Source organism: Arvicola amphibius, chromosome 12 (genome assembly GCF_903992535.2).
Source record: "Arvicola amphibius chromosome 12, mArvAmp1.2, whole genome shotgun sequence".
Classification (NCBI taxonomy): domain Eukaryota; kingdom Metazoa; phylum Chordata; class Mammalia; order Rodentia; family Cricetidae; genus Arvicola; species Arvicola amphibius.
The window spans coordinates 88,727,431-88,755,175 of NC_052058.2; the positions used below are offsets into that span (position 1 = coordinate 88,727,431).

At 45.0% G+C, this 27,745-nt stretch overlaps 1 protein-coding gene across 5 annotated transcripts in view; it reads left to right on the forward strand.

Annotated features, from left to right (window-relative positions):
* Srgap2 (SLIT-ROBO Rho GTPase activating protein 2) overlaps positions 1-24,314 on the forward strand; it is a 211,507-nt gene extending 187,193 nt beyond the window's left edge. For 3 of the 5 annotated variants that reach the window (XM_038348994.2, XM_038348996.2, XM_038348995.2), the window contains exons 16-23: positions 72-206; positions 2,274-2,376; positions 6,105-6,329; positions 9,766-9,845; positions 11,695-11,875; positions 13,944-14,090; positions 17,852-18,176; positions 21,109-24,314. In XM_038348994.2, coding sequence (XP_038204922.1) covers positions 72-206; positions 2,274-2,376; positions 6,105-6,329; positions 9,766-9,845; positions 11,695-11,875; positions 13,944-14,090; positions 17,852-18,176; positions 21,109-21,492 — 1,580 coding nt within the window. In that variant the 3' untranslated portion in view covers positions 21,493-24,314. Of the gene's footprint in view, positions 1-71; positions 207-2,273; positions 2,377-6,104; positions 6,330-9,765; positions 9,846-11,694; positions 11,876-13,943; positions 14,091-14,854; positions 15,177-17,851; positions 18,177-19,155; positions 19,251-21,108 lie in introns of those variants that run through there. The other 2 variants (XM_038348997.1, XM_038348998.1) reach the window with 2 other exon arrangements.
* Positions 24,315-27,745: the final 3,431 nt, after the last annotated feature.

Genomic DNA, 27,745 nt, shown 5'->3' on the forward strand with positions numbered 1-27,745 from the left:
GAGATGAGAATGCTTTGTCATTTGCCTAACTCACTTTCTTTCCTTTTGGGGTGGGGGTAACCTGTCTTCAGGAGAAGACCCTCTGGCTGGGGACCAGAATGACCATGACATGGATTCCATAGCTGGTGTCCTCAAGCTTTACTTCCGGGGGCTGGAACAACCGCTCTTTCCCAAGGACATCTTCCATGACTTGATTGCCTGCGTCAGTAAGTATTACACCCCACGAATGGCAGCAAGATATTTGGAAATTTCCATCAGTTTGCTTCCCATAAGCTATTCAGTAAAGTTTCTCTTTCTTTATTTCTGCCCGAGAGTTTTGTCTCTTTATCTCCACTGTTTTATCCTTGAAAGGGGGAAAGAAAGGATGATTTAACAGTGATAGTATAGAATCCAAGTCCTTTCTAATTAATCTCAGACATTAACTCCTTCATATCTCTGGGTTTATTGTTTTTAGTAAAATGTTTTTATATTCCTCCATCTTAAAGCTTACATAAAATATCTGTGCTACTAATAGGAGCAGAGAAACATAAACACTGACCCTGCTCCCTAATTGTTGCTAAGTATGTATCTTGGTTTAACCTGCTACATGTATTCACATGTGTCTGAAAACAAAAGCCCCTCTATGCACTTAAAAGTGCCATTTAATTTTTCTCCTAGAGAAAGATCATTGTATTCTTTAGAGTTCTCTTCTAGGTCTTGAAAAACTATTCCTAGACTTTAGTTTAGTTCATAATACTGAAACATCCTATCATTTGATTCCATGGAAAGCAATCCATGGAAATTTAAATTAATATCAAGTTATTCAGGAAGTAGATTATTCTGTTTAGGGTTTCTATTGCTGTAATTTAAAAAAATGATCAAAAGCAACTTGAGGAGGAAAGGGTTGATTACATATTAACACTTCTGTCACTAAGGGAAGTCTGGACAGGAACTCAAATGTCAGGAACCTGGAGGCAGGGACTGATGCAGAGGCCATGAAGGAGTACTACTTACTGGCTTGATCCCCGTGGTTTGCTCAACTTGCTTTCTTATAGCACCTGAGACCACCAGCACCTGCAGTGAACTGGGCACTACCACTTTAATCAAGAAAACATACCAGAAGCTTACCCACAGGCTAATCTGGTAGGGACATTTTCTTAATTGAGATTCCCCTCTTCCCAAATGACCCTAGCTAGTGTCAAGTTGACATAAAGATAGCACTACATAGACCCATCTGAATGATGGCCACAGAAAGTGGAAAGAATAGATGCAGAAGAGGTTTTTCCCAGGTAGAACAAGGCCACATGCCTCCTGTTTTTTCATTTGGCCCAGTATTTGGTATGAATACTTACTTGTTCCTCTCTCGGTTGTTCTGAGAACAGCCTGTGTATCTGGGATACTAGTTCTCTTTGTTTGTTGCCCATTTTTTGAGAGTAATGGAAAAGAGTTATGTAGACAGTTACATTCATATATTACTTGGGTCATATACTTATGTCTTTTCCTAGACTGGACTTAAATGAAGTCTTTACATAGGGCTGGAGTTGCCAAGACACACCAGAATCCTCAGCTGCCCAATTCTTATTGTTATTGTTCCTAATCCAGTATTCGCTACTTGCTATTCATAAAAGACAGCCAGATCAAGTCCATCTTGGTATACTGTTGAAGTCAGAGGCTGTTCATGACCAGAGGCCACAGGTAGATAGCCAAATCTGTACTAACCTGACCAAGCCAAATCTGTACTAACCTGACCATAGCACAAAAGTCAGGAATCTTCTCTAGTCTTCCTTACAGATTTTACTACTTATCCAAGATCCTACTTTCTCCTCTCTCTGGTCAGACTCTGCTCATCTCTACTTTAGATAAGGGAGGTAGAAGCCAGATTTATTGAGAGGAGGGAAAGTTAACTGTGTACAGGGGTCAAGGAAGTACTTACACATCCTCTGTCCTCATGTGTGGGACCCTTCAGGACTGAGCATTCAGTCGTCATGACAGGATTAAGGTCAACTCTATGTCTGTTGCTGTTTCAATTAGAGGAGGAATGTATCAACCTAGTCTGTGCCCGTGGAACATACACCTTGAGTCCTGTACCAGTCAGGCTGTGGGTCCCAGCATGTGGTCTCTTGCAGCAGCCTCACCCCACAGAGCATCCAAGATGAAACTCCTGACACTATACCAGGGCTGTATAGGGCTGGCTCTGCTTGCTCTGTGAGTTACACTGCTGGTGGAGAGAAGCTTCTGGTTGTTCTTCAGGATTGTAGTCATACTGGAGGTAACACATGTCTTTCTTGTTTCAGCAATGGACAACCTGCAGGAGAGAGCTGTGCATATCCGGAAAGTCCTGGTCCTGCCCAAACCCACACTGATTATCATGAGATACCTCTTTGCCTTCCTCAATCAGTGAGTAGCCTTCACAGTAATAACCTAGCTTTGACTACCCAGGACTTTCATATGGATCTATGTCTGATAACCCACCCTAACAGACACTTAGTGAGCATCTGCCATACACCAACTACAAAGCTAGGCTATTAAAAATATGATGTTAAATGGAAAAAGGAAAGCATTTTATCATTAGATCGTGGTCTAAGTGAGGAAACAGACAATAGTAGATACATCAGTTAGAATAGGTGCTAAGAAGAGTAAAGATGGGGATAGAGTCCAGAGGTTCTAATAGACAAAGGGTTAAAGAAGAGCTGGCTTAGAGATATGTTTGCCACAAAGGCCTTTCTGAGAAACCAGGTATAAGCAGTAGCCTAGAGGGTGAGAAGGGGCGGGGGCTATAAGAACACTGAAGACTTGAGAGTCACAGTAATAAATAGTAAGTTTGAATTTGGGAAATGACTTAAAAGTCTTTAAAGAGAAAAGTGGTATGATCTGACATTTAGGAATGAATTTTCAAACCTGCCAGTTACTTTATAGAGAAGTTACTTTAGAAGGTCAAAGAGAAAAGAGACCTACTTCAAGGCCATGGCATGGTCTAGCTGAGGCGTTGTTCGACCAGAGATGACAGGAAGGGTCAGGTGTAGGATACACTTGAACGCTGGTGGAACCGGCGTATCTTACTGTGGTCCCAGCCCTCTCCGTGTCGTCATCTGTCATCATGCTGGTTCTGAGTTTTCATAGAGCAAGAGACAGTTCTGTGGATTCCTGAATCCATTAAAACAGGGAAACAAAAGATAAACCAAAGGGCCAGAATGTTTTACATACCTTGTGAATATGAAGTCCTCACACATAGTTAATCTTTGTTTAAAATGACTACAAATTTAGAGTCCATTTCACAAGTATATCCTATTTAGACAGTCATGATCAGCCCAGCCTTATAGGTATCTGGGATTAGTAGCTCCTGCCTAAGACCTTGTTGGGAGGCCCACATCATCATCTATCCCAGTACACAGCTACAAAGAACCCTGAGTCTATAGTGTGCATCTTCCTCAAAGTTGAGTCCAACTTGTGTAGGGCAGGACTTTGAAGCAGAAACCACAGAAGAATGGTGGTTACTGACTTGCTCCCATGTATAGCTACATTTTCTTACACAGTCCAGGCTCCATCTGCATACGATGGGCTGAGCCCCCTGCATCAATAATAATCAAGAATAATATGCTCACAGGCCAATCTGATGGGAGGAGTTCTTTAGTTGAGGTTTCTTCCTAGGCAAGTCAACTTGACAACCAAGATAAGCAATCACCAGGTTCTTGGTCCTCTTTGGTTGTTTTGATTTGGTTTCGCTTTTAATGGGAATCGCAAACTGAACATAGATTCATAAGACTACAGTTCAAAAAGATATCCTCTTCCAGGTTCTTGTCACTGTAGCCTCCTATGAATAGAACAGTCTTTTGGGGGGTGGGGACAGGGTATTTTACATCCTTCATCTGTTGTAGAACTTTCACCCTGGTGTCTTGGGAATAGAGTGTTTCTCTTTGACTATCACACTTCCCAGAAACTCTGGTTTCTTGTTGTTACTAAAACACTATCAGATCAGACTAAAGAAAGAAGGCTTTACTGAGCTTTCTGTCTCTAAGATACCAGGACCTGGATAGCTGCAGTTTTAGCCTGTGGCATCTCATGTATGGGTCATTTCTGCTGAGGTTATCAAAGTAATAATCTCTCCTGTTTCTCCCCAGTTTTAATCTGATGATGAAGCAGACTTACATATTTCCCCAATATTTTCTTTCTTTTATTTTTTTAAAGATTTATTTATTTATTATGTATACAGTATTCTCAGTACTCTGTCTGCAGGCCAGAAGAGGGCACCAGATCTCATTACAGATGGTTGTGAGCCACCATGTGGTTGCCGGGAATTGAACTCAGGACCTTTGGAAGAGCAGGCGGTGCTCTTAACCAGTGAGCCATCTCTCCAGCCCCTCCCCAATATTTTCTAAACCTCTATTTTCTTTTAACTCTATGTCCAGAGAAGGATTTTAAAATTAAATCTCTAATAATTCCTGTGAGTTGGATGTGATGGTACAAGGCTGTGATACCAGCATTTGGAAAGCTGAGGCAGGAAGGCAAAGAGTTTGAGGCCAGACTGGGGTACATAATGAATCCCTGCCTTAAGCAAAAACAAATCATCTCCTATGAAGCCATCTAGCCACTGAGATGATACCCTTCCACACTGGCCTCTGTTTTCCATGGTAGTTGTTCACACCATGCCATGCCATTTCTGATATCCCACTGTGATTATAGAAGGATCACAAGGTGCGTGTCAGATTCTCCAACAGAGAAGAAATCCATCTGTTAGAGGAAAGCCAGCTTTGCAGCATGAGTCTGGATGTGGGGCACACTAGAAATAAACTTCGCCCAATCCAGAATGGCAGTGGTATCCAAAGGCTCTAGTTTCTTTTCAGCATCTGTCAGAATTGGACTGAGAGGCTACTGCTGGTGACCATAGGAAGGCCAAGCTCCTCAGCAATGTCTGTAGACCCCTCAAGCTTTATAGAGGATGTACCCAAAGTCAGCCCAGCTTTCTGTGCTAGGACAGGCAGCATCTTGGTCAGTATTTGACCATGGCAACTCTAATAAAGGGAAGCATTTAATTAGGGCTTACAGTTTCAGAGGTTTAGTCTACATTGTCTTCATTGTGGTGGGGAAAGTGGTGGCACACAGGTAGACATGGTAGAAGTAGCTGAGAGTTCTACATCTGGATCCACAGGCAGCAGGAAGAGAGAGAGACATTGAACCTGGCTTGGACTTTTGAAACCTGAAAGCTGATCCCCAGTGAACATTTTCTCCAACAAGGCCACACCTCCTAATCCCTCCCAAATAGTGTCACTACCTAATGACTAAACATCCAAATATATGAGCCTGTGGACCATCCTTATTTAGAGCACCACAGGCATAGACCCATGGGGACTCAGCAAACATAGTGATGGTTGAGTGCTTGGGTCCATGGCCAAGGTTGGGGTATGACTGGAGCAGCTGCTGGTTGAGAATGGGAAGAATCTCTAAATAAATACACAGTAATGAAATTAGCCTGCATCCAAGGGAACCCCAAGCAGAGTATAAACGGAATGCATAATTAATTCCCGGATATAATAATACAAGGGGATATTATAAAAATATTAAACAGTATTACATTAGCTGCTCTAAAAAGAATTCACTGTCTTGGTGAATAAAAAGTTAATCAGCTGACTACATTTCTGGTAAGTATAAAATTTGGAATAGAAAATGCCCAATAATTTGATTCCTTTGTATGCATGCATGAAAGCATATGATGTACAGTTCCTGTGTCCTGTGACTGTCTCCCAGAGCAAGCTGAGGTCCCCATTTGCTCGGTAGTTTAGTGAGTAGTCTGTGGGAACCATGTCTAGTTCTGAGGAGTTATATGGTATGTTCTCAATGCCTAAGGTCAAAGGTAAGAGCAAAAATGGACTCATATGGATTTGTTTGGGGAAGTGGAGAAATGGAGTCAGACTTGCAAGCAGGTCATATGTCTTTCCTCTCCTTGGCTCCTGAATAGCTGTCAGTAGTCATTCCCTTCTTGCCACCTGATTTTCCAAAGGTCTCTGATGCCCAGAAAGGCAGGTGGCAGTTTGTGGACTTACGACTTTCCTTCTGGCAGTGTCTCTTGTGTCTGTGTTTCCTGGGCATTCATGTGCACTTTCCAGTCCCTGCTTCCCCTCTCCCTCCAGCTTATCCCAGTTCAGTGACGAGAACATGATGGACCCCTACAACCTTGCCATCTGCTTCGGGCCCTCGCTGATGTCAGTGCCAGAGGGCCACGACCAGGTGTCCTGTCAAGCACACGTGAATGAACTGATTAAAACCATCATCATCCAACATGAGAACATCTTCCCAAGTCCCAGGGAGCTGGAGGGCCCCATCTACAGCAGAGGAGGAAGCATGGAGGATTACTGGTAGGGGCCAGGGAGGGGGAAAAGGGAGGGAATGCCTGATAGTAACTGTTATAGGGGCCAGATGGTCAAGCAAAACCCAGAAGGAAACAGCCAGGTTCTCCCACCTCCACTTACAGGTTCTGCAGGTGGCAGGGTCTGGCCATTCTCCCATCTTGGACACACAGAATGAGTGTCTCTTCACCCACTTCCTTTTTTTTTTTTTTTTTTGAGTGTTGTGTAACTTGGGACCATCCTGAAAGATAATGACAACATCAGGGATTGGAGAGTTTACAAAGTGGTCTTTAGACCTGCTGTTCTTCAGGCCACAGTGCCCAAGCTGTGTGTTGTGATGGAGACAGGGCTGGGCCCCAGGGAATCCTGTTCTAAGGAGGAGGAGTCTGCATGTGAGGCAGTCTCCTGACTGAGTCTGTAAGATGGCACAACAAAATGCTTTCAGAGAACTGTGACAAGAAAAACTGTAAATATATTTGGGATGGTTAGATACAGTTCCACCCCCTAGAAAAGTACAAGATTGGGTAGACAAGGTTTTTCATGACCTAGCCTGAAACAGAATTCTGAAAATAACCTCTGGGTATATTTGTGTTAGACTACCTCTTATAGATGAACAAATCATTTCCAAAAAGTGGAATAATACTTCCCTTTTATAGATAAACTGCTTGCAACCCAGAGAGGCCAATGAAGTGTTTCAACACACTCCGGTAATTGGGAAGCCAACCCTGGCCACCTATCTTCTAGGATAAAGCTCCATCCAGCACCCACACAGATACTGTAATACCCCTTTACAGTGCTGTTTCAACCAGTGGCCTTCCTCTTAACCCCGATGTCCTATACCCCCTCCCTTCTTTCCCAATTGGTTTTTCAATAAAAGTTGAAGACATAAGCCAGCTGAAATCAGATTCCATCTAAATTTAGCATCTGAAACCAATCCTTCCAGCCTCATTGCTATCAACCACGGTAGGAAAGGACAAGGCATGTGTTAATTAGCCACCACTTGGTTCATGGTTCTCCATGACCCCCCTCAGAACCGTTGCCCAAGGCATGGAGAAAATAACATTGGTGGCTCTGTGAACTTCCTATGGGTGTGGCTTCCATGGATCCACTCTCTCCTCAACTTCTGATCCTATGTATGCATCTGAGCAGGCACCTCAGGTAGCTGGCTTAGAGGCAAAGCTTTCTGTCACTGACAGGTGGACCATGGTGACCAGGGCTGTAGGCCCATTAGGTGAGCTCCTGCACAAGTTGTTAAGAACTGGGAAGTAGTGCCTTCGGTTCTTGCCTTTACCTGTAAAGTTGGCCTTCGCTGCTGCTGCTGCTGCTTCTTTTTCTTTTTTTTTTTTTTTTTTTTTTTTTTTTTTTTTTTTGGTTCTTTGAGACAGGGTTTCTCTGTAGCCTTAGAGCCTGTCCTGGCACTCACTCTGTAGACCAGGCTGTCCTTGAACTCACAGAGATCTGCCTGCCTCTGCCTCCCAAGTGCTAGGATTAAAGGCGTGTGTGTGCCACCGGCCTGGCTGGCCTTCACTTCTTAAATGTCAAATCACTGCAGGTTCTGAACCAATAAAGGGGCATAGTACTCCAGCTCCCTGATACCCAGTCCCTACCCAGGGACCAGAGACCAAGCATTGTGCTTTACCAGGATGCACACATGGAAGCTCTTTCTTCTAGGTTCCTCCCAGGTGTTTTCTCAGCCCTTACACCATGTTAGTAAGGGAACATTTGTGCCACTGTCCCAGGCCTTGGGCCAGAGGCAACAAGGAGCAGTTGTCAGTGACCTTGTTCCTGACCTCTCTTATTTAGGAAAAAAGAGAGATACTGTCACAGGGTGCTAAGGCAGTGAAAAGATAAGCCCCTAAAATCCCAGAGAGTAGCCAAATGACCAGAACCATCAGAGAGAAGCGGCATGAGGCAAAGTCCATTTCTGCAGTTAGTCTCCAAACTGGATTCTGGTTGCCTGAGACTGCTGCTGGAACCTTGGACCTTGGGTGTTGATAGGGTTGGGCTTGTTGTCAGGGCCAGAGATGTAGGAGGGGAGAAGCGTGGGATTTTAGGACTACATGGAGCCTCAAAAAGTATCATACCGTGGTGCTGATTTCAAAGTGGAAAGCCCAAACCAACAGCACCAGATCCCATGGTCCCAAAGTGAAAATCAGATGCTCCAACCCCAGACAGATCTTGTGACTCAGAAAAGCTCGGGTTGGGATAATACATGATTTTTTAACAAGTCCTCCAGGGCTCCCTGCAGTGTGAGAACTAATGCTCTGATGCTTTAGTGGATGTACAGGAATGAACCTTTGCCCTGGGTAGCGCTGATGCATTTCCAGAATGCCACCAAACCCATGGGTTTTTAGGCTCAGAAAACAGTGAGGAAATACCCACTTTTTTTTAAACAAAGAAGAATCCCTAGTGATTTTCTACCGGAGTATTCTCTGGAGCTTAAGAGCCCTCCTAGGACTGGCTTTACTTGGCCCTAAGGAGCTGCCTAGAGGAAAAGGCTTGTGTCCTGGGTGGAGAGAAGTTCCATGGCAGTAGGCAGTGGAGTGTGATGTTCATAGACCTGCCCAGAAGGATTTGTTGTTGGCACCTATTGCCAGAGGAGAAAACTTCACACAGGGTGAGAGGGTTATTCTTGCTCTTGAAGAACATCCATCTCCTCCCTGAGGATAAGAGAAGAAATACCTACTCAGTAACTTGTAGCTGTTCTCAACTCTACCTGGGATGATTTAAGAGAAGATAAATTTTTCTTAAGAACTTGGCTGAGCTTTCATTCCCTGGCCTTTAGTAAAATCTAATCTACAACAGATCCTTTTACCTTTGCTCTTGGTTTCCATTCAGCCGCTACTCACTTCCTACTTTCTCATCAGTGCACAGGCTAATAAGTCACACAGCACCCTAAAAGGAAGCTGGAAAGGAGGAACACTTACTAAGCACCCTCATGCCAAAGTCTTGGCTGCATCACACCAATGACTCCTCACACAACTGTCTATTAAAAAAACAATAAAAACAAAACACAGCTAAACAGCTATCAAACATCAAAGTCAATTTTCAGGTCCAGTTGTTCCTGATAATAAATACATACATACATTACGTACATGCATACATACATATCAGGGCTTCCCTTTTGCCATGCTCCCTCCTTAAGAACCAGGAATGGATTCGTGAAGAGAATTGACCTGAGTGATTGAGTTGTTCTGTGTGTTCCAAAGAGTTTATTTGTAACTTCAAAGGCCTTCTCAAGGCACTTTAAGTCCCGAGCAGTGACAAGTGGTTGAGGAGCAGAACCTCCAGAGATCCTTTCTTCTTAGCAGTTGATGGCTGTGTACTTAGAGTATAGCAAACCCACAGCTGTTGTCATGCCTCTCTGTACCAAGGAGGCTGTGTCAAGAGGAAGAAGAAAACTTTAGGAGCAAACACTGATGTCCCAGTGATTCTTCTCTTGCAGTGACAGCACTCATGGAGAGACTACCTCTGCTGAAGACTGCACCCAGGATGTGACAGCCGAGCACCACACGAGTGAGGACGGTATGCCACGGCTCCTAGGAAAGCAGATGATCGTGTCTTGTGCTGTCCAGAGGACCCTAAGGAGAAGAAAGGAGTTTCGTATCTCTCCTTTCCTTGGAGGGACATTGTCACAGAAGAGATTAAATCAGAGGAGAATAGCTAGACCTTTCGTAGTCCTTTGGCTTCTTTGCCCCTCCTCTTAATTCCTATCTAGCATGAGTCTAGTAGATAGAAGCCCCTAATGCCGCCAGGTTACTGGAAACCAAAACAAAGGAAAGCTCATTTAAAAAACATCAAGCCTGGGGAATAGAGATGCTAGGTGCCAAGAATTCAGCAAAAGCCAAGTAAGGGGAGTGAGAATGAGGACACAGAAACCACACACTTGCATGCCTGCCAACTGGAAAAATTGACCCTTTCCAAAGTATAGATTTGTGTGTGCTGAACAGCCTGTGAGTGTGCATCCAGGGGGGGAAGGAGGGAGAATGCTCAGCTGTCATCCTCCAGCCCCGCTAGAGTGCCCATGATTTATTAGAGTCTGCCAGCCAGCACATCTTCCCTGCCTCCAGCCGCTCTACACCTCCATTTCTGGATCACTTGGTCTCTGGAAGTCTCAACAGTTGACAAGGGGCCTTAGAATTTTATGGGAAGAAGAATGAAATGGCACAATCTACAGAACTTTGCCTGCCCCGCCCTTCCTCTTCCCCCCCCCCCCCCCCCGCCTATAAAAATACTGCAGTATTTGAAGGATTTGAAGCTTTTGAAGGAGAGCTAGGACTTCTTGTTTAGATCCTGGTGTTAGAAGGATCAGTAAGATCTTTATGAGAGACGTAGGTATTAATAGAGAATTCAGTATTCAGAACTGCCTTGTTCTCATACTCTTAGAGGTTTTATCTCTATTGAGATAAATGGGGCAGCTGAAAAAGCAAGAGTCAAGGGATGTGCCCGAAGCTGTAGAGAACTGAGACAGGAGTTCTGCAGTGGAATCTTCAGCCAGCCCATTCTGGAGCAAACTTTCCACCCAGAGCTTTGTGGGAATGGGTTTATTTTTAATCAGCCTTCCTCCCTGCAGTGGTATTTATGATATAATGGGTCTATATCTTAGAGCGCCTTCTACCTACTATCTATTCTCTCCTGCAGCCGAAAACAGACGTGACGACAGCAGTGCCTAAGTGTGCATGTGTCACAGTGCTGGGCACCAAGTTCTCACAGTGTGTAATTGACTCCCCATAACCAACTTCATGAGAAAGAGCACTATTCCTGCCATCTCATTTTGTAGATAAGGACAGAAAAGCCCATGTGGAAGTAAAAACATTGCATTTACAAGCCCCCTTTAACTTTCTAATTGTTTGCATTTGCATTTTCCATAAATTTGTTACAAACCACTTTCCATGTTTTACATTCTACTGGGATGAATGAATAACACAAATAAATTACTTAAAATATGGTATGATTCAAGTGTTAGACGGCTGATAGATTACTAAATGATCAGAAGAGAAATAATGCTCAAAAATGCAGTGTGATGGGCTCAATATAGAGTCCAGTGGTAAAGCACTTTTCTTTGAACACCCACATCTAAAACCCTGAACTCAATTCACGGCACTGCCTAAAAGAAAGGAAAAATGCAGAATGACAAGTTGGATGATAGATGGAGTTGGCAAAAAGGGCTGTGGAGTTAACAAAGAAGTTCTCAGGGAAGCAGTGTCTCCATGTGTTATTACCCAGGCAGAAGAGGGGGCTAGACGGGAGAGAATGCCAGGCTGTTTGAGTTATCCTCCCACCACTCTAAGTCCTGCTCATTAGGCTTTTCATCCAGTTTCCTGAATCTGTAGGTCCCAGAAACATATGTTCCATTCTTTTCTGCCTTTCCCAGAATGTGAGCCCATTGAGGCCATTGCTAAGTTTGACTACGTAGGCCGGACAGCCCGGGAGCTATCTTTCAAGAAGGGAGCATCTCTGCTGCTTTACCAGCGAGCTTCTGATGATTGGTGGGAAGGCCGGCACAATGGTATAGACGGACTCATCCCCCATCAGTACATCGTAGTCCAAGACACGTAAGTGGGACCCTGGCACCTTTGAGGATGGTCTCCAATGCACTGTGGAGTGAGACTTCAATTCTGGAACTGTAGGATCATGAGGGAGACTAATTCCCAAAACGGTCCGCAGGCTTAAAGTTCCATGGAGAACACCCTGCCCCGGCAACTCAGTCTCCTCACTTTCTCTTCTCCCTTTAAATTGCCCCTTAATTCATTTGTTTTAGAAATGTGCCGGTCAGTATTTATATTTCTGTCTTATGAGTGATAGTATGGACTTTTTAATTTGGCCATGCCTATTTCCTTTCTGGAAAGGTCAGATTGAGAAAATGTTTTTTGCTTCTTTGGTTTTTTTGTTTCGTGAGAAAGGGTTTCTCTGTAGCTTTTGAAGCCTGTCCTGGAATTCACTCTATAGACCAGGCTGGCCTCAAACTCACAGAGATCCACCTGCTTCTTCCTCCCAAGTGCTGGGATTAAGGGCGCACGCCACCATCGCACTGCCTTCTCTGTCTTCCATGTGTGCATTTTTGTTTTTTGAGAGAAGGTCTCTGTCTGAATTAGGGTTATGATTGCTATGATGAAACACTGTGACCAAAGCAACTTGGGGAAAGGGGGTTATTTGGCTTACACTTCCAGCACTAAGGAAGTCAGAATGGGAAACAGGGCTGGAACCTGGAGGCAGGAGCTGATGCAGAGGCCATGAAGGAATGCTGCTTACTGGCTTACTCCTAATGGCTTGCTCAGCCTTTCTTACAGAATTCAAGACCAACATCCCATGGATAGCACCACCCACAGTGAACTGGGCCCTCACCAACCAGTGACTACTTAAGAAAATGCCCTCCAGTAGGATCTTATTGGCTCGGTTGAGGTTCCCTCCTTCTAGCTTGTGTCGAGTTGACATAAGACCAGCCAATACAGTCTCACCTGTAACCTAGGCTGCCTTGAGCTCACTATAGATGACTCATAGCAGGCCTACTGCCTTAGCCTCCCCCATGCTAAGCTTACAGGCATGAGCCACCAGACTTGGCTTCTTTTTAAACAACTACCTGCACCCCAACCTACTAAGCCATTGATAGTAATTCCCACCTGCAAATGAAAATTGACAGGTTACATTTTAGGAGAAATCTGGCTCAAAAAAACATGGTGAAAAAGGAAAAGCAAGGCAAAGAGGGAAAAGGATGTCAGAGATCCAGGGGACTAGTGGGCTAGAGACCGTATCAGATCATCGGTTCCCACCCTTTGAAGCAACGTCTCCTAGGCAGGAAGTAGTAAACATTGTAGCCTCCTTGTCCCTTTGCCCTAACTCTGCCCTCACATGCTTCTCCAGGATACAGCATTCTCACTGTTTGTAGTCCTTCCCTTACTACTATTTTTTTAAAGGTTGATATCCTGAATGAGTCTACACCCTCTCAGCCTCTCCTGGGCTCGTTCTTCAGGGAATTCCTCCCTGTGTTGCTAACATCACAAAGCTGGTGGCAATCTGCGTGGACAGAACCCTCCCAAATTTAGCATTATATCTTCACTACAGGATCGAGAGAAGATAAATTGTGGGGGAGAAGGGGCTTTCTTTGTCATCAGTAGCCAAAGGGGCCAGGAGAGCAGTGGAGAAACCTGGGACCATCTTGGATGCTCTGAGCAAGGCTAGATGTGCTACAACAATGGCCATGTGTCCACACCCTGCCTCAACGCTGGCATCTCCCTCCAGAGCTACTACAGAACTTCCTGTCCTTGCCAGCAGTGCTCAGGACCACAGATAAACCACAGCCTGGATTTCCACCTTCTTCTCCAGGAGGTGGTTCCATCATAGCCACCCCATAAGATGCCTTGATTCCAGGTGTCCCTAGCCAAGTTTTCCTGAGGAGCTGAGGATCAAATAGAACTCAGTGGATTATTTATTTTTATTTATACAACTCTCCAAAGGCCCTCAGGTTTCCTTGCCCCTGTTCACAAAATTAGCCCCACTAGGGGTTGCTGCTGCCTCCAAGCTGTGTGGGGTTGTCTGTATGTGCCAGGGGGGCCATCTTGCTGATTTAACACTGCTTTTTTGTTCTTTTCCCTTTTCCCTACCTACCTGTCCCTTCTGCCCCAGCGAGGATGGTGTCGTGGAGAGGTCCAGCCCCAAGTCTGAGATTGAGGTCATGTCTGAGCCACCTGAAGAAAAGGTGACAGCCAGAACGGGGGCCAGCTGTCCCAGTGGGGGTCATGTAGCTGATATTTATCTTGCAAACATCAACAAGTAAGCTCTGCTTTTCATTTTCTGCTCCCCTAAATGATTCACTCACTCAGCCTCACCCTTGGCCTAACCCACCCTGCTCCTGTGCTGAATGCAGGGCTCCCAGCTCCCCCAACCTAACAGTCTCCATGTGTTGTGTGCTGCTGCAAGGTGGATGGTGGGGCTGAGGCGGCTCACGTGGGGCTGAGGCAGGCCCAGCCTGCAGCTGTCTGTTGTCATCCTGTGGTACTCTGTCTGTTCCACAGCATCTGTCTGCTCAGACTTCCTGCCAGTCTTAGCCAAACCTTCATCAAAGCTTTGACCACCTTATGCAACTTGGTTTTGTGCCATTTCTTATCAGTGCCTTCACTTTTCCAATTCTTATTCAAATAGTATTTGGTATCTTCTTTGACCCTTGTCTGTCTGAAGATTCAGAATTTCATATGTCTTCCACCAGGCTACTGTCCACCAGGTGGGCTTACTTAGATGTCATGTGTCTGGTTCTTCCTACCCTACATTCATGGCTGTGGAAAAGGGAAGAGCACTGAGCCCAAGGAAAGCTTTGTCCTGAGCTCCTAAACCATCCTGTGACCCTTCGCTCCTTTTCACACTAGCAGAAATCACTTTTCATTTTTTCTTGTTGCTTTAGCACTATGTATTATCCTTCCCTAGCAGTCCCTCTGCAGATGCCCACTCCTGTCAGCAGGCTTACTCTGACCCCAGCTTTCATTGTGGCCATTAGCAGTATTCTGAGGTTCTAACTCCATCCACACCTGCTGGCTATCTAGAGGGATTCCTCGTTCGCCCGCCCATGAGCTGCTGCCTCCCCAAGAGGCACTCAGGCTATTGGAGAACTAATCTCATCTCAAGGGGCCAGACACCAAGTCCTCCAGACCTCTTTCCGCCAGACCCTGAACTGTGGCCCAGTGCCAGGAGGATGACAAGCCCCGAGGCACTCCTGGTGAACATGGATTGGAGATGACGTACAGTTTGTATTCCTTCCGACTTTGGAGGGGTGAAATGATTTGCACTTTGAAACCCTGTTAACCATAGCCTCTGGACACTGAGACTGGAAGGAGAATAAAAGATGCTTATTGTTTTTAAACTCTATGAGGTTGCCAGATCTCTTGGCTTTTTTCCAACCAGACAATAGAGGGGGTTGGGGGACATGGATCTTTCCTATCTCTTTCACACTCAAGCTCATCTGGTTTATTCAGCTCACTTCCTCAGTATAGTCATAATTTAATCCAGACCAGCAGACAAGTTGAGGATTTTATACTTCCCTCCAGTCTGCTAGGAGGGCAGGCTAGTAAAAAGTAGCTGCCAGTTAATCACATTTTTTTCATTATATACAAATCTACGTTAATTACGAGCCTGCAAGCACAAGGCTATGAGCCAGAAACCAAGACTGGATAGTGGAAGGGAGGTTAGATATTTACTTAGGCACTTTTATTTTTGTTTTTTATGGTGTTGGGGATAGAACTCAACAAGCCACATACACAGACAGAGCACTCTACTGCTAAGCTGCAGCTTCATCTCTGGGTATTAAATTTTAAGTCAACATATATTTGATAACATTTTACAAAGAAATTACAAAGAACAAAAGCTAAAAACATCTGGTAGAAAGTCAAGGTTGTTCCCTTAAACTCCTTGCTTGGTGGTATTAAGATTCTTATGATGAATTTCCTGGGGACAGAGTATAATCAAACCGTGTCAACATGATCTGCTCAAGCTTTCCCAGGCACCAGCCAATCAATGTATGAGTGACAGCCTCGGTATGAGTCTACCTTTCCACCTTCCCAGCTGCCTCCAGAACAGTGCTCCCATGAAACTTGACTTTCCTGATTGCCTTGGAGAACTTTCTCCTCCTGGGCCCTCTCATCTGATTAACTCCTCCTCAGCCCCCAAGACTCGATCTAAAATGTTCCCTATTTGGGTAAGCCTTCCTGACACCCTGAGTTCCTTGAGGTTGAAAATAATACCCTCATTCTGCATTCCAAAATGGCTTGAGTTGTTGGTACTCGGTGCTGCGCCTGGTTCCTCCTCCAGGCTGAGCTCCTTGTTTTGTTTTTTTTTGGCTATACTTGCATTTATTAAACATGCCCCCATAAATATAAACAGTCCATTACATCTTTGGAAAGAGAAAAATGATTGCTATCTACACTCCTCACTGAGCTCTTCCAGGCCACTGTGGAGAGAGTGACTTCTCAGCATCATTTTCAAAGAACCGTTCTTCAGCTCTTGGACTGTGTTCCAAAGGAAGCTTCCTTGTTTCCTTTGGCTACCCTTTTAATATTATTCACATCTGAAGTCTACTCCTGCCCTGGGTGAGAACTTTGTTCTAGTCTCAGCTGGCTGAGCTCCTTGTAATCAGCATCTCTGTCTTCCTCATCTTTGTGCCCCAGATAGAGCCTGGGATGGCACTACCACAGTCCCCTAAGTCTGCCTTGTCAGCAGTTCTGATCTGTGAGTCAGCCATTCTTGAATGGAAAAAGGAAATCAGCAGAGTTCTTCGGGTGTGACGTTTGAATTTAATCCCACACCCTATATTAACCATCTGCTTTGTGCCAAGCATCAGTGCTAGCTGTTCAGCGCTAGAGTCTGGCAAGGCAAAAGACCATATGGAAGGTAACTGAAAAGCTGGCGTATGGAAGCACCGAAGGAAGATGTGAAAGAGGATCTCTTCTGTCTGTAGTTGAAGGTACTAGTGTCGTGGGAAACTTCACAAAGGATGGCTCATGGCAGCAGGGCCTTCCGAAACTAAAGATCACCCTCTTTCTGGTTGAGAATGGCTAACTCACACGGCTAGACCTGCCTAGCAGCCACATTCATGGAGAGGCTGCTGGGCCACACCCTACTGGCCCTAGAAAGATAAAGCAGACCTCAGCTGTAAGCAGCACAAGAACTGACTTAAGACATTAGCTATGCTTCAGAGATGGCCCCCAGTCTGCAGCCCTACCATTACCATGCTGATCCCAGCTCAGCCCATCTTCCTCAGTAGATTCAATGTCAGAGCTACACAGCTGCTATCTGAACTAGCAGCTTGATGACATCTTAATTGAGGTCCTTTAAAATCTGGTTCAAAAAAATAAAATTATTCAGTAGTAAACAATACCCGTATAGCTAGGATCCAACTACAATCATCCCATCACAGGGTCATTTCGGAGCCTTTTGTGGTATGAAATAAACTGGCCCAGGGCTAGGTGACTTAGGAGTTGTACCATTTCTATCCTAAGGTTAGGCACACAGTGAGTTCTCTGTGCCACTGCAGTTTCTTGAAAAATCTCTTCCATGTCTATGAACAAGAAATAGCCTTTTGCCAGAGCTCAAATGTTGACAGGCTTGCTATAGTACAGTTGAGCAAACTGAAATTTGGAAAAGTTAACTCCTGTTTCCAGAAGTTCTCTCCTCCTTGGTGACGGTGAAACTTTCTCACTTGGGGCTTGGGTTTCTGTTCAGGCAGGCAATGGAGTGGGTCTTTTCATGAATCTTTATCCCATTAGAAACTTTCTCTTGAACAGGCAATTTTTTTCTGACAGCATCTTACATGTTTAGAACTCAAAGCTCACAACCACCAAGTAAGTATCCCATTTCACCTTTGCCCAGGTAGGGGGTTGGAGGGAACTGATCCATAGAGAAAACAAGAGAAAGAAAAACTGAAGAAGTAGGGTATTCTGTGTGACTTTCTTTAGATGTCCCAGGTGCCAGCCTCTGCCCCTCTGTCACAATCCTAGCTCCCTTGGACCCAGGGCTTCCTGATCAGATGCCGTTTCTGTTTGTTGAAGGCAAAGGAAGCGTCCAGAATCTGGGAGCATCAGAAAAGCTTTTCGGAGTGACAACCATGGGCTGGGCAGTTCTCTGACTGACTCCTCCTCCCCGGGGGTGGGGGCTAGCTGCCGGCCATCCTCTCAGCCCATCATGAGCCAGAATCTCCCCAAGGAAGGGCCAGATAAGTGTTCCGTCAGCGGCCATGGGAACCTCAACTCAATCAGCCGCCATTCATCCCTGAAGAACCGGCTGGACAGTCCACAGATCCGGAAGACTGCCACTGCAGGAAGGTCAAAAAGCTTCAATAACCATCGACCCATGGACCCCGAAGTCATTGCACAGGTAACTCGGGCCCTGAACAATAAGTAGGAAGTCTGCACTCATCAGTTACACTCAGAGCAGCCCCAGCTAATCAACAGAACTTACAACAGCCAATCCTCTGTATGTTCTTTAGAGGGTGTAACAAGTACCATACATGTGAACCTGCCAAGACAGCTCACTGAGCAGTCTGCCTATCCCTGTCTCCCCAACAAAACCTGAAAGGGGAATTAATAGAATTCTATCTTCTTATTCGTATTCTGACTGTTTACAGGCTGTTGACTTTTAAAGCCAGCAGTTAAGAATATTTTGATTAAGGTCCATTAGTTCAAGTTTCATGTGTTAAGACATTAAGGTAGGGTCTGGGGAGATGGCGCAGTAGATAAGAACACTTGCTACACAAGCAAGATGAGCTGAATTCAAATCCACAGCACCCAAATAAAAGGCTAGTTTAATCTTCTATGCCTGTAATCCCAGTGTTGGGATTCCTAGAGCTTGCTGAACAGCCAGCCAGCCTAGCCAAAATAACAAGCTTCAAATTTAGTAAGAGTCTTTACAATAAGGTAGAAAGCATTAGAAAAGGATACCTGACATCTTCCTCTGGCCTCTGCACATAGAACACACACATGAAAAATTAGATGGATAGATAGGTAGATATATAGGTAAATAGGTAGGTAGGCAAATGGAGACAGACAGACGGATAGATGATAGAAACATAATAGTCAACTTTAGTGAAGCTATGACTCAAATATAGGTCAGGTCATATTTCTCTGTCCATCCCTATCACCCCATTTCATGAAGCTGATCTCTAATGCTTATGGGTAATTAGTCCACCATCTGATTCTGTCTTAAAGATCCCAAAGTATTCTTGTTGCTTGAAGCTCAGGTACTAGAAAGCTTCCAGCCTGAAGTTCCAGGTAACAATGCAGATGAGCTCCCAGATTGCAGGACCTTCCTTTTCATCTGCACCACATTGATGGCTCTGTTTTCCATGAACTATTAGAAACCCAACTCGACTTCTAAACATCCAACTACTGGGGCCACTCCAAGCAGTTCTTTCAGACGTCTCTCCCAGCTATATAATTTTCATTAGAACAGGTAGGAATTAAGGGCTTGTTTTTGTCCTTTTCCTCGCCTCTTCTTCTGGGGTGATCTGGAAAGAGCAATAGAGGCTCTGTATTGTCTCTGTTGGTTTCATTGGTGTTCTGCTTATGGAGATAAATCTGTTAGGCCCAGTGGTGAGCCCTGGGCCTGCGATCTCTTGCTTTTCTCATCTTCTATCCTGTTTAAGTTCCTGATAGCAATCTACCTTACACCATGGGAATCCTCCTTGATCCTCTTTTGGTCAGCCGTTAACCAAAGTGTTAGAAACTGTGAACATACTACCTGCATTACAGGACAGAGCCAGAAAACAGAGTTCTTCCTGAGCATTCTAAAAGATTTGAGAAGCCCACGGTTGTAGCTCCATGATGCAGGCTCAGAATGCTGGCCTAGCATGTATAGACTCCTGGGTTCCATCCCTGGCATTGCAGGAGAGGGGAAGAAAGGCTAATAAATGCCACCGTGATTGATGAAAATGAGTTACTATCATACATAACAAGCCTCAGATAGGAAACCCTGAATGGGGAGCTTGGGGCTTACTTGAAACTAGAATCTCTGAAAGTATTCTTGATCCCAAAGAGGAGTCCTGTGGTGGCTGTGGGGTGCAATATTAAACACAAGTTTTCAGGGAGGGTATGGAAGCTGGGCACTCTAACTGGATGCTTGCCTACAAAGGTGTTTTGGTTCTGCCGTGAGCCTCTGGACTAGGGCTGCCCTTTTCCTAAAGTCTTCAGTACCTCCTGGTTTGTAGATGCTAACTTACCTATGTGGGCTTTGGCTCCCCCTTTTGGCCACTCTTGGGTTCCCTTTCATGGTGCGGGGTAGCAGGAAACGGTTTCAAGTTGCACACTTGGATATGCTGGAAATTTGAAGCATTGTCCTGATAAATATTCAAGGACTTGCTTGGCTCTTGAACCTTCCTTAGCTCTTGCAAAGGAAGGAATAATCCCTTTAACCATTGGCCTTGAAATCAAGAAAATAAAGATTATATTTGATCTTTACCACTTTGTAAAATTTGTTCACTGTGTACACTTTCAAACATACACAGAAGCACAGAGAATTACATCATCAATTTCTGTGTGCTCATTACCTTTCCCTTCCATTTAATTAAATGTCATTTCATCAGAGACGTTTCAGCACCTCTCACTAAAACCAAGGACTCAAGCTGAAAATACTCAGCTACTTTTTCTTTTTTAATATTTTTCTTAGTTTTTAAGTTTAATATATTTATGCAGTGTATTTTGATCATGTCATCCAATACTACCTCCTACTCCTAATGCCTCCTCCCAACCTCATGTCGTCCTTTTGTTACTATCTTTTTAAATACTTTCCTGAGTTCAACGTGTGTGTGTGTGTGTGTGTGTGTGTGTGTGTGTGTGTGTGTATGGAAGTGTATTTATTTGTATACTTTCCATATATGCATAGGTCTAGGGCCACTTACTGGGTCACGGTCAACCTACCAGAAGCCCTATCCCCAAAGTGAGTGACTCTTCCTCAGCAGCCATCAACTGCCAGTAGCTCCTCTGATAGGGGTGTGGCCTCGGGCCCCTCCCCAGTTTCTGCTGGAATTGTGGCTGGCTTGATCTCTAAGGGTAACCACAAATGGTATGAGTTGATTTGTGCAGCAGCCTCGTCATGTCCAGAAGTCGTCAATTACTCTTGCTAAATTCCTGATGATGAAAATCTGTCTGTCCCCTTTCTCCACATTCTGCACATTCATATGTTCAAGGACTTTGGCCAAGTAAAATAAGGCATTTTATATTTGATTTCATGGCTTGGCCTATTTGGTTGAAATAGGATCCTTGGGGACGTCTGTCTTGGTTTGACTTACTTCTTCCTTTTTCCTGTTTTGCAGGATATTGAAGCAACAATGAACTCTGCCCTGAATGAGCTTCGAGAGCTAGAGCGGCAGAGCAGTGTTAAGCACACCCCTGATGTGGTCCTGGACACCTTGGAACCCCTCAAGACCTCCCCAGTGGTAGCCCCCACATCTGAGCCCTCCAGCCCCCTGCACACTCAGCTCCTCAAGGACCCTGAGCCTGCCTTCCAGCGCAGTGCCAGTACTGCTGGGGACATTGCCTGCGCCTTCCGGCCTGTCAAGTCTGTCAAGATGGCTGCTCCAGTGAAACCACCAGCCACACGGCCCAAGCCAACTGTCTTCCCCAAAACAAATGCCACGAGCCCTGGTGTCAATTCATCAGCTCCCCCACAGTCCACTGACAAGTCTTGTACTGTCTGAGGGGTATAACTTAATTCTTCTAGACAAGGAGACTGACTGTTATTAAAATCTTCCTATTTAACTAGCTTGGAGACTTCAGTTGAAAATTAGATTCTAAGTTGTTCTTACAGGAATTAGCCTTCCCATTATCCAATCCTTGAGAATGAAGCCCTCGTTACTTCTTTTCCCTTCCTGGCCCTTCCCTCCACTCTTTGCTCTCCTCTGTTGTAATCCAGCCAGCTACAGTACATACTGTTCTTAGGTTAGCCAGAAACAAGTTTTCCATGATCAGGTTGCTATGATATCTGCCACGGCAAGACATGGGGACATGGGCCTCTGTCTCTGCCCCTTCGTCCCATAGAGGATACCTTGACCAGATGGTTGGTCGCAGTCACCTAGCTCTCAGTGGCATCTTGTTTTGAGTACTAATTTGAAAAATCATATACAGCCCAGTTTTCATTTTCTATAAATATATATTCGTGCGCATGCACGCTCATGCATACACACAGGTTTTTCTGGTCTCTGGTCTTTGTTGTTGTGACATTTCACATAGAAGCCACCAGGAGTCTCTGTTGTCCTCACAACTGTTCTGTTTGGACCAGAGAAACCTGGCCTTCGAAATCTCTCTGTTATAGAAATTTAGCAGAATGGGGCAGTCCTGTGATCTGATGTGGGGTGGGGATTGTCTTCTTCCTCTTGCCTTGAGCTGATCACTGGTTTTCTCATTTGCTCTGCTCCATTCTATAGAAGGACAGCCCAGTCTTATCAAGGAGCTTTTAAAGGTTTTCTGAACATATAGTCTTCAGCTCCTTTCTTTGTCTTTGACACACCATTTTCCATTTAAGATGCCTTCCAATATAAGACAGTTTTATAGCTAGTTCCTTTTAGAGTAAAATGTCTTCAAATTTTATTGTGTTTATGACAGGTTTGAGAACAGTAGGAAATGGGTCCTTCTTCCTCCCACCTTTTTGGGCATTTAGAACTTTTAAAATTCACTGTCCTATTAAAGAAATTTAAGTTGCTCTCTGCTCATCCAAAAAACGTTCCCAGATTAAAACTATTACAAGTTTACCTCTTGGCTTAGTTTTTTATAAGGCTGTCTCTGGAGATGGACAGGGGCTTGGAAAACCCGCATTCAGTCTAGAGACCCTGGACTTTGAGACTGTTTCTTTGTTTGCTTACCCAAGTAAGGTCAACTAAGTGAACTTTAACCCTCCTACAAACTCCAAATTATTTTTCCAAAACCAGAATCTTAAAAAAGTAAAGAATTGAATGCTTTCTGTGGGACCTGCCTTTGGCTGCTTCAGATGAGCTACCATGGAATGCTCTAGCCAACCTGCAAGCCTGGGGCTTGAACACCCACTCCTCTCCTCATGCTTCCCCAAGAGCACCAGGGCTTGGAAGTCATGGTTCAGGCCCACGTGCTCCAACAGCTCCTTGAAGCTCAGGCTCACTCCTCTGGTTTCTTGTTTGAAAGCTCTGCTTTTATTTAACTTGATTGTTTTTCTGTAGTTCAAGAGATGGTGGGTTTCCGTTCAGGTTGGAAAATCTGAAAGTTCTTAGCTTTGGGCTAGAAGAAATCCTTTTGGACCAATATGTGCAGTTGGTAGTAGGAACTTTAGAAGGCGGTGGATGTTTCTCTCTGTGTGAAGGAAATGGGGAGCCTGAAGGAGTCACAAATGAGAAGAGTAACTTGCAACACCAGGGAGACTAGAGAGGTGAGTGAGTCAGACTGCAAGGGATACCCGTAGGTCCTTGGCCTGCCTGGTTCTCACTGCTCTTTTTAATGACCTGTCATCTTGACCTGGGCTTGTACTGCTCCTGAGCCAAGGGGGGCTTTCAGACCCAAGGATCTGTTTCCTTGCTGAAATGATCTCCCGCCCTTACATTCCTCTTGATCTAAGTGATAGACGCTTCCAGCCTGCCCTTTATCCTCTGTCCGGGACACTACTCTCTAAGAAGTAAAAGTGGAGCTTCTTAAAGACCATACTGTGGGTCTATTCTTTTGTTCTTGCCTTCTCTTTTAGTCCTGTACATTATTTGTGTTTGTCATCCCTTTGGTCGATGTCCATCTGCTGATTTGCATAACGAACTGGACAGTGTACAGGTGGCTCCCTACTGACCCCAACTCTGGGAGCCTCACTGTCTTCCATATCTCTGGTGCTTCTGACGCCTGTGAGATGTTCCTGTTAAAAGGAGTAGGAACCAATAGGAGGAGAGTCCTCCTCGGCAGAGCTCACTTCAACTGGAATTGAGGTTGCACACTGTGATTTTTACACCCAAAAGCCAAAAGGAGCTGGCCACTCAAGGCCCTGGGCAACTAGCCTTCCTCAGATAGGCTTGCCCGAAACCAGCATGATGCTTCCAAGAGCCCTGCTCTGCCCCTCGTGGCATGGATCCTTTCCCTGGTGTGGACTCAATCTTTGGGGAAGAAAAGTGGGGTGGGGCTACCAGCATCCCAGTTTGGAAAGTAGAGGAATTTGCCACCAGCAGCTTATAAACTGGAAATGCTGGTCTCTGCCAGCCCCCTCAGGCCACCCTTGTCTGTCCCCGAGGAGATGGGAAATCCTCCAGCACCAGGATGAACAGACCACTGGAAGGGCTGGTGTGCATGGACTTCGGTTCAGAAGAGAACATAGATCTTCCAGGGAGCTGCAATGCGGTGGCGTCTGATTTGTATGTCACATTTGTGTAAAATGGTCTGTTCTTTAAAATGGTGTTGATAACTGGAATATTGTATCTATGCTTGAAGATGCTTTGTGTGAACCTAAGACTCACTCAGCCGATGTTGGATTGGGGAAAATCCAAAGCACAACTTCAGAATAAAATACGTTTTTAGGTTCCGCTGCTGCAGGTCATCTCCCTTTCCCCACTCCCTGAAAGAACTGAGTCAAAACTGCTAACAGAGCCTACACCTAGGAAGAACAAGGTGACCTTGGCTTCCCTTGGCATCTCTTGGCTACTCTTGCCCTCTGTGCCATTGGCTCCACTCGGCCCCTGTGTGGTCCCTCAGAGGTTTTGTAGGAAGTCTTCTAGCATACTGGTGACAGTCTGTGGCCACAAGAACTTCCTTAACAGAGCCTGCCTTTTGTTTTTAATAAGGACTGTTCATTTCTGTCTTTATGATCAGATTTCCCACTTGAAAGACTGAAACCTATAAAGCTGGTTGGAAACTTTGCCAGCTACGACTAAGGGTGGCCAGGTGGTTCTGTATTTGAAGATTTACCATTTGTGCTTAGTGTGTGTGGCTGTTTTGCCTTCATGTTTGTCTGGGCAGTACATGCGTATAGTAAGTACCACAGAGGTCAGAAGAAGGCATAAGTTCCCCTGGAACTGAAGTTACAGACAATTGTAAGCCGCTTTGTGGCTGCTGAAAACTGAACCCCAGTCCTGTGCAGGAACAGCCAGTACTTTTAACTGCTGAGCCATCTCTCCAGCCCTGCCAATGGTTCTGTCTTTCACAGCTGCATCTCTGAGTCAGCCTGCCTTTGGCCATCCCCTGTATCTGGAAGAAGTTCTGACCAACATGCCTTGTTGCTGATGGGGTGGAAGATACAGGAATGCATCCTCTCCCTTAGAGATGCTTTGTGCTTTGGTAGAAAGTGAGCTTGAGGGTAGAGTTCATACAGTATTGCTCATTACTCTACTATGTGTGCCTGCCATGATACGTTACCTGAAGCCTAAAGCAATGAGGCCAGCCAGTCATGTGCTGAAACCCCCAAAACTTGTCTCTTGAGGGCTTCACTTCTAAGTGAGAAACCTGAGTCTACAGACTGCATGTGTGTGTGTGTGTGTGTGTGTGTGTGTGTGTGTGTGTGTGGTGTACGTCTACATACACTTTCACATACACATAGTTTGCTTGTTTGAGACTGGGTCTCCCCTTCTAACCCTGGCCATCTCAAAACTCACTCTGTAGACCAGGGCTGGTCTCAAGTTCACAGATATCTACTTGCCTCCACATCCAGAGGGCTGGAATTAAAAGCGTGTCCCACTATGCCCTTGAAAACCTTTTTTTTTTTTCTTTCCCAGAAACAGCATTTCTCTATGTAGCCCTAGTTGTCCTGGAACTTGCTTTATAGACCAGGCTGGTCTCAAACTCAAATAGATCCACCTGCCTCTGCCTCCCAGATGCTAGGACAAAAGATGTGCACCATCACAGCAAGCATCAGAATTATTTTTATAAGATGTTGCTTAATTTTTAAAATAGCACAGTTGTTTTTATCTTACCTCCTTGGTGGTATGTGAGCAGCCAGCTTAGTACTTGGTCCCATTCTGCACACAGCTCCTGTTTTGTGTGAGGCTATTTAACCTCTCACACTGTAAGCTGCCTTCCTACCCCAAGTAAGGACAAGTGTGCATGCTTACATAGGTACATATTTAATTTTTTTGAGAATTTCATAAAGCCTGGTTTTTTGTTTTGTTTTTTTTTTTTTTGTTTTTGTTTTTTTTTGTTTTTCGAGACAGGGTTTCTCTGTGGCTTTGGAGCCTGTCCTGGAACTAGCTCTTGTAGACCAGGCTGGTCTCGAACTCACAGAGATCCGCCCGCCTCTGCCTCCCAAGTGCTGGGATTAAAGGCGTGCGCCACCACCGCCCAGCATAAAGCCTGTTTTGATCATATTTATCCTCCTCTAGTTCTTCCCAGACTCATCCCCCCACTTCCATACCCACCCAGCTTTGCTCCCTCCTTCAAGGCTGATTTGTGCTGCCCAAATATTCTTGGATATGTGACCTTCTACTGGAGCATAGTGTTCTTCTCAGGGGCTACACTCGGAGAGCATTGACCCTCCCTTTCCCAGCTGCTCACAATTGCTAATAACTCCTCTGCTAGGAGTGAGACTTCATGCCCACTCCCCTCTCTGTGCTAGGATTTGGTCTGGCTTACATTTGCACAAGTCTTGTGCAATGTGGACATTTGTAATGAATAAATACCTAGTTATCAAAAGCAGCAAAATACCAAGGGAGGCAACAAATTAGAATACATTCTTCAAAGCCTGGGGCCAACATTTGTTTTTAGGGAGCTTAATATAATACCAGGTATCTCTGAGGATAAGTCAAGTCTGTTTATTGGCATTGCCTGTGTTCAGTAGTAACACGGAGGTTCCTACCCCAGCCCTAGCACCTTCCTGTTTTTCTCCTATGTCCCTGGTATTCAGCGTCTTCTTGCTCTACCAGCTTGTCTTATCTCTCTGTTAACAATGCTCGTGCAGCATTGTTACCTGAGGCAAGTCAAAATTGAAACTGTTCTGCCACCCTGTGGTACAGGGTCTCACCCTGGCAGCAGTATGTGAAGAGAGATCCCTGGAACCACAGAGTTGCTGAGATGGAGCCAGCTCTTAGTCTGTGGGCAAAGCACCAAAGATGCTTTTAGAGAATCCTACAGCCAAGGTCATGCTTTTGGGGTCCTCTTCCATATATATTCTGATGGGACGTTGATGGAAGCAGTGAACAGTCAATACATAAATGCATTTCTACCGAATGAGAACCAAAACAAGAGACCGGGTGAGTATGGATTTAAGATTATCCGTTTATAGATCCCATTGTTCTAGGAAGGTAGGTGAGAAAGGATTTCATGGTGTATTCACATCCTCCTGCTTTAGCCTCTTGAGTGCTGGGGTTTCCAAGCATGTGCTGCCACCGAGACAGGAAGTTTCCTCTGACTGAGAAGCTAACCCTATATTACATGTGGCAAAGAATTAGTTAATAACCGACTTTGTCTATTCAAGCGCTGAGCTGAGCAGGAGAAACAGGCAGTAGAGCTTGTTTCCTACTCAACATAAGAAAATCAAAATAAGTAAATGTGAAAATGATGCTGGGTTGGACAAGAAAGGCCATTATGGAGCTGTGTGACATGTGGCATATGCCAGTAGTCCCAGATACTCATTAGCTGAGGCAAGAAGATCACAGCTTAAAGCCAACTTTGGCAATATAAGACTCCATTTTTAAAGGAGGGGGCATTGTGGTTTGAAATTAAACATGGAAAATTAAGATTTCTGCTTAGGCAGGCCATGCTGAGACAATCAAAAGATACACAAATGGGAAGATGGGAGAGTTGAATTCAAGCTGAGATTTCTGATGTGAAGTGTAGACGGAAAGGGGAAATCTGGTAAAGAAGGATCAAAAAAAAAAAAAAAAAAGATGGAGTAAGCCCAACACCTAGGTGGCCAAAGGGAACACACCACCACAAACCAGGAAAAGGAAGCACTTGACAGCGGGAGGGACCAACGGCTAAATGGCCGGTGACATGGGGATGAGGAAAGGCTGGTGTGAAAGGAAG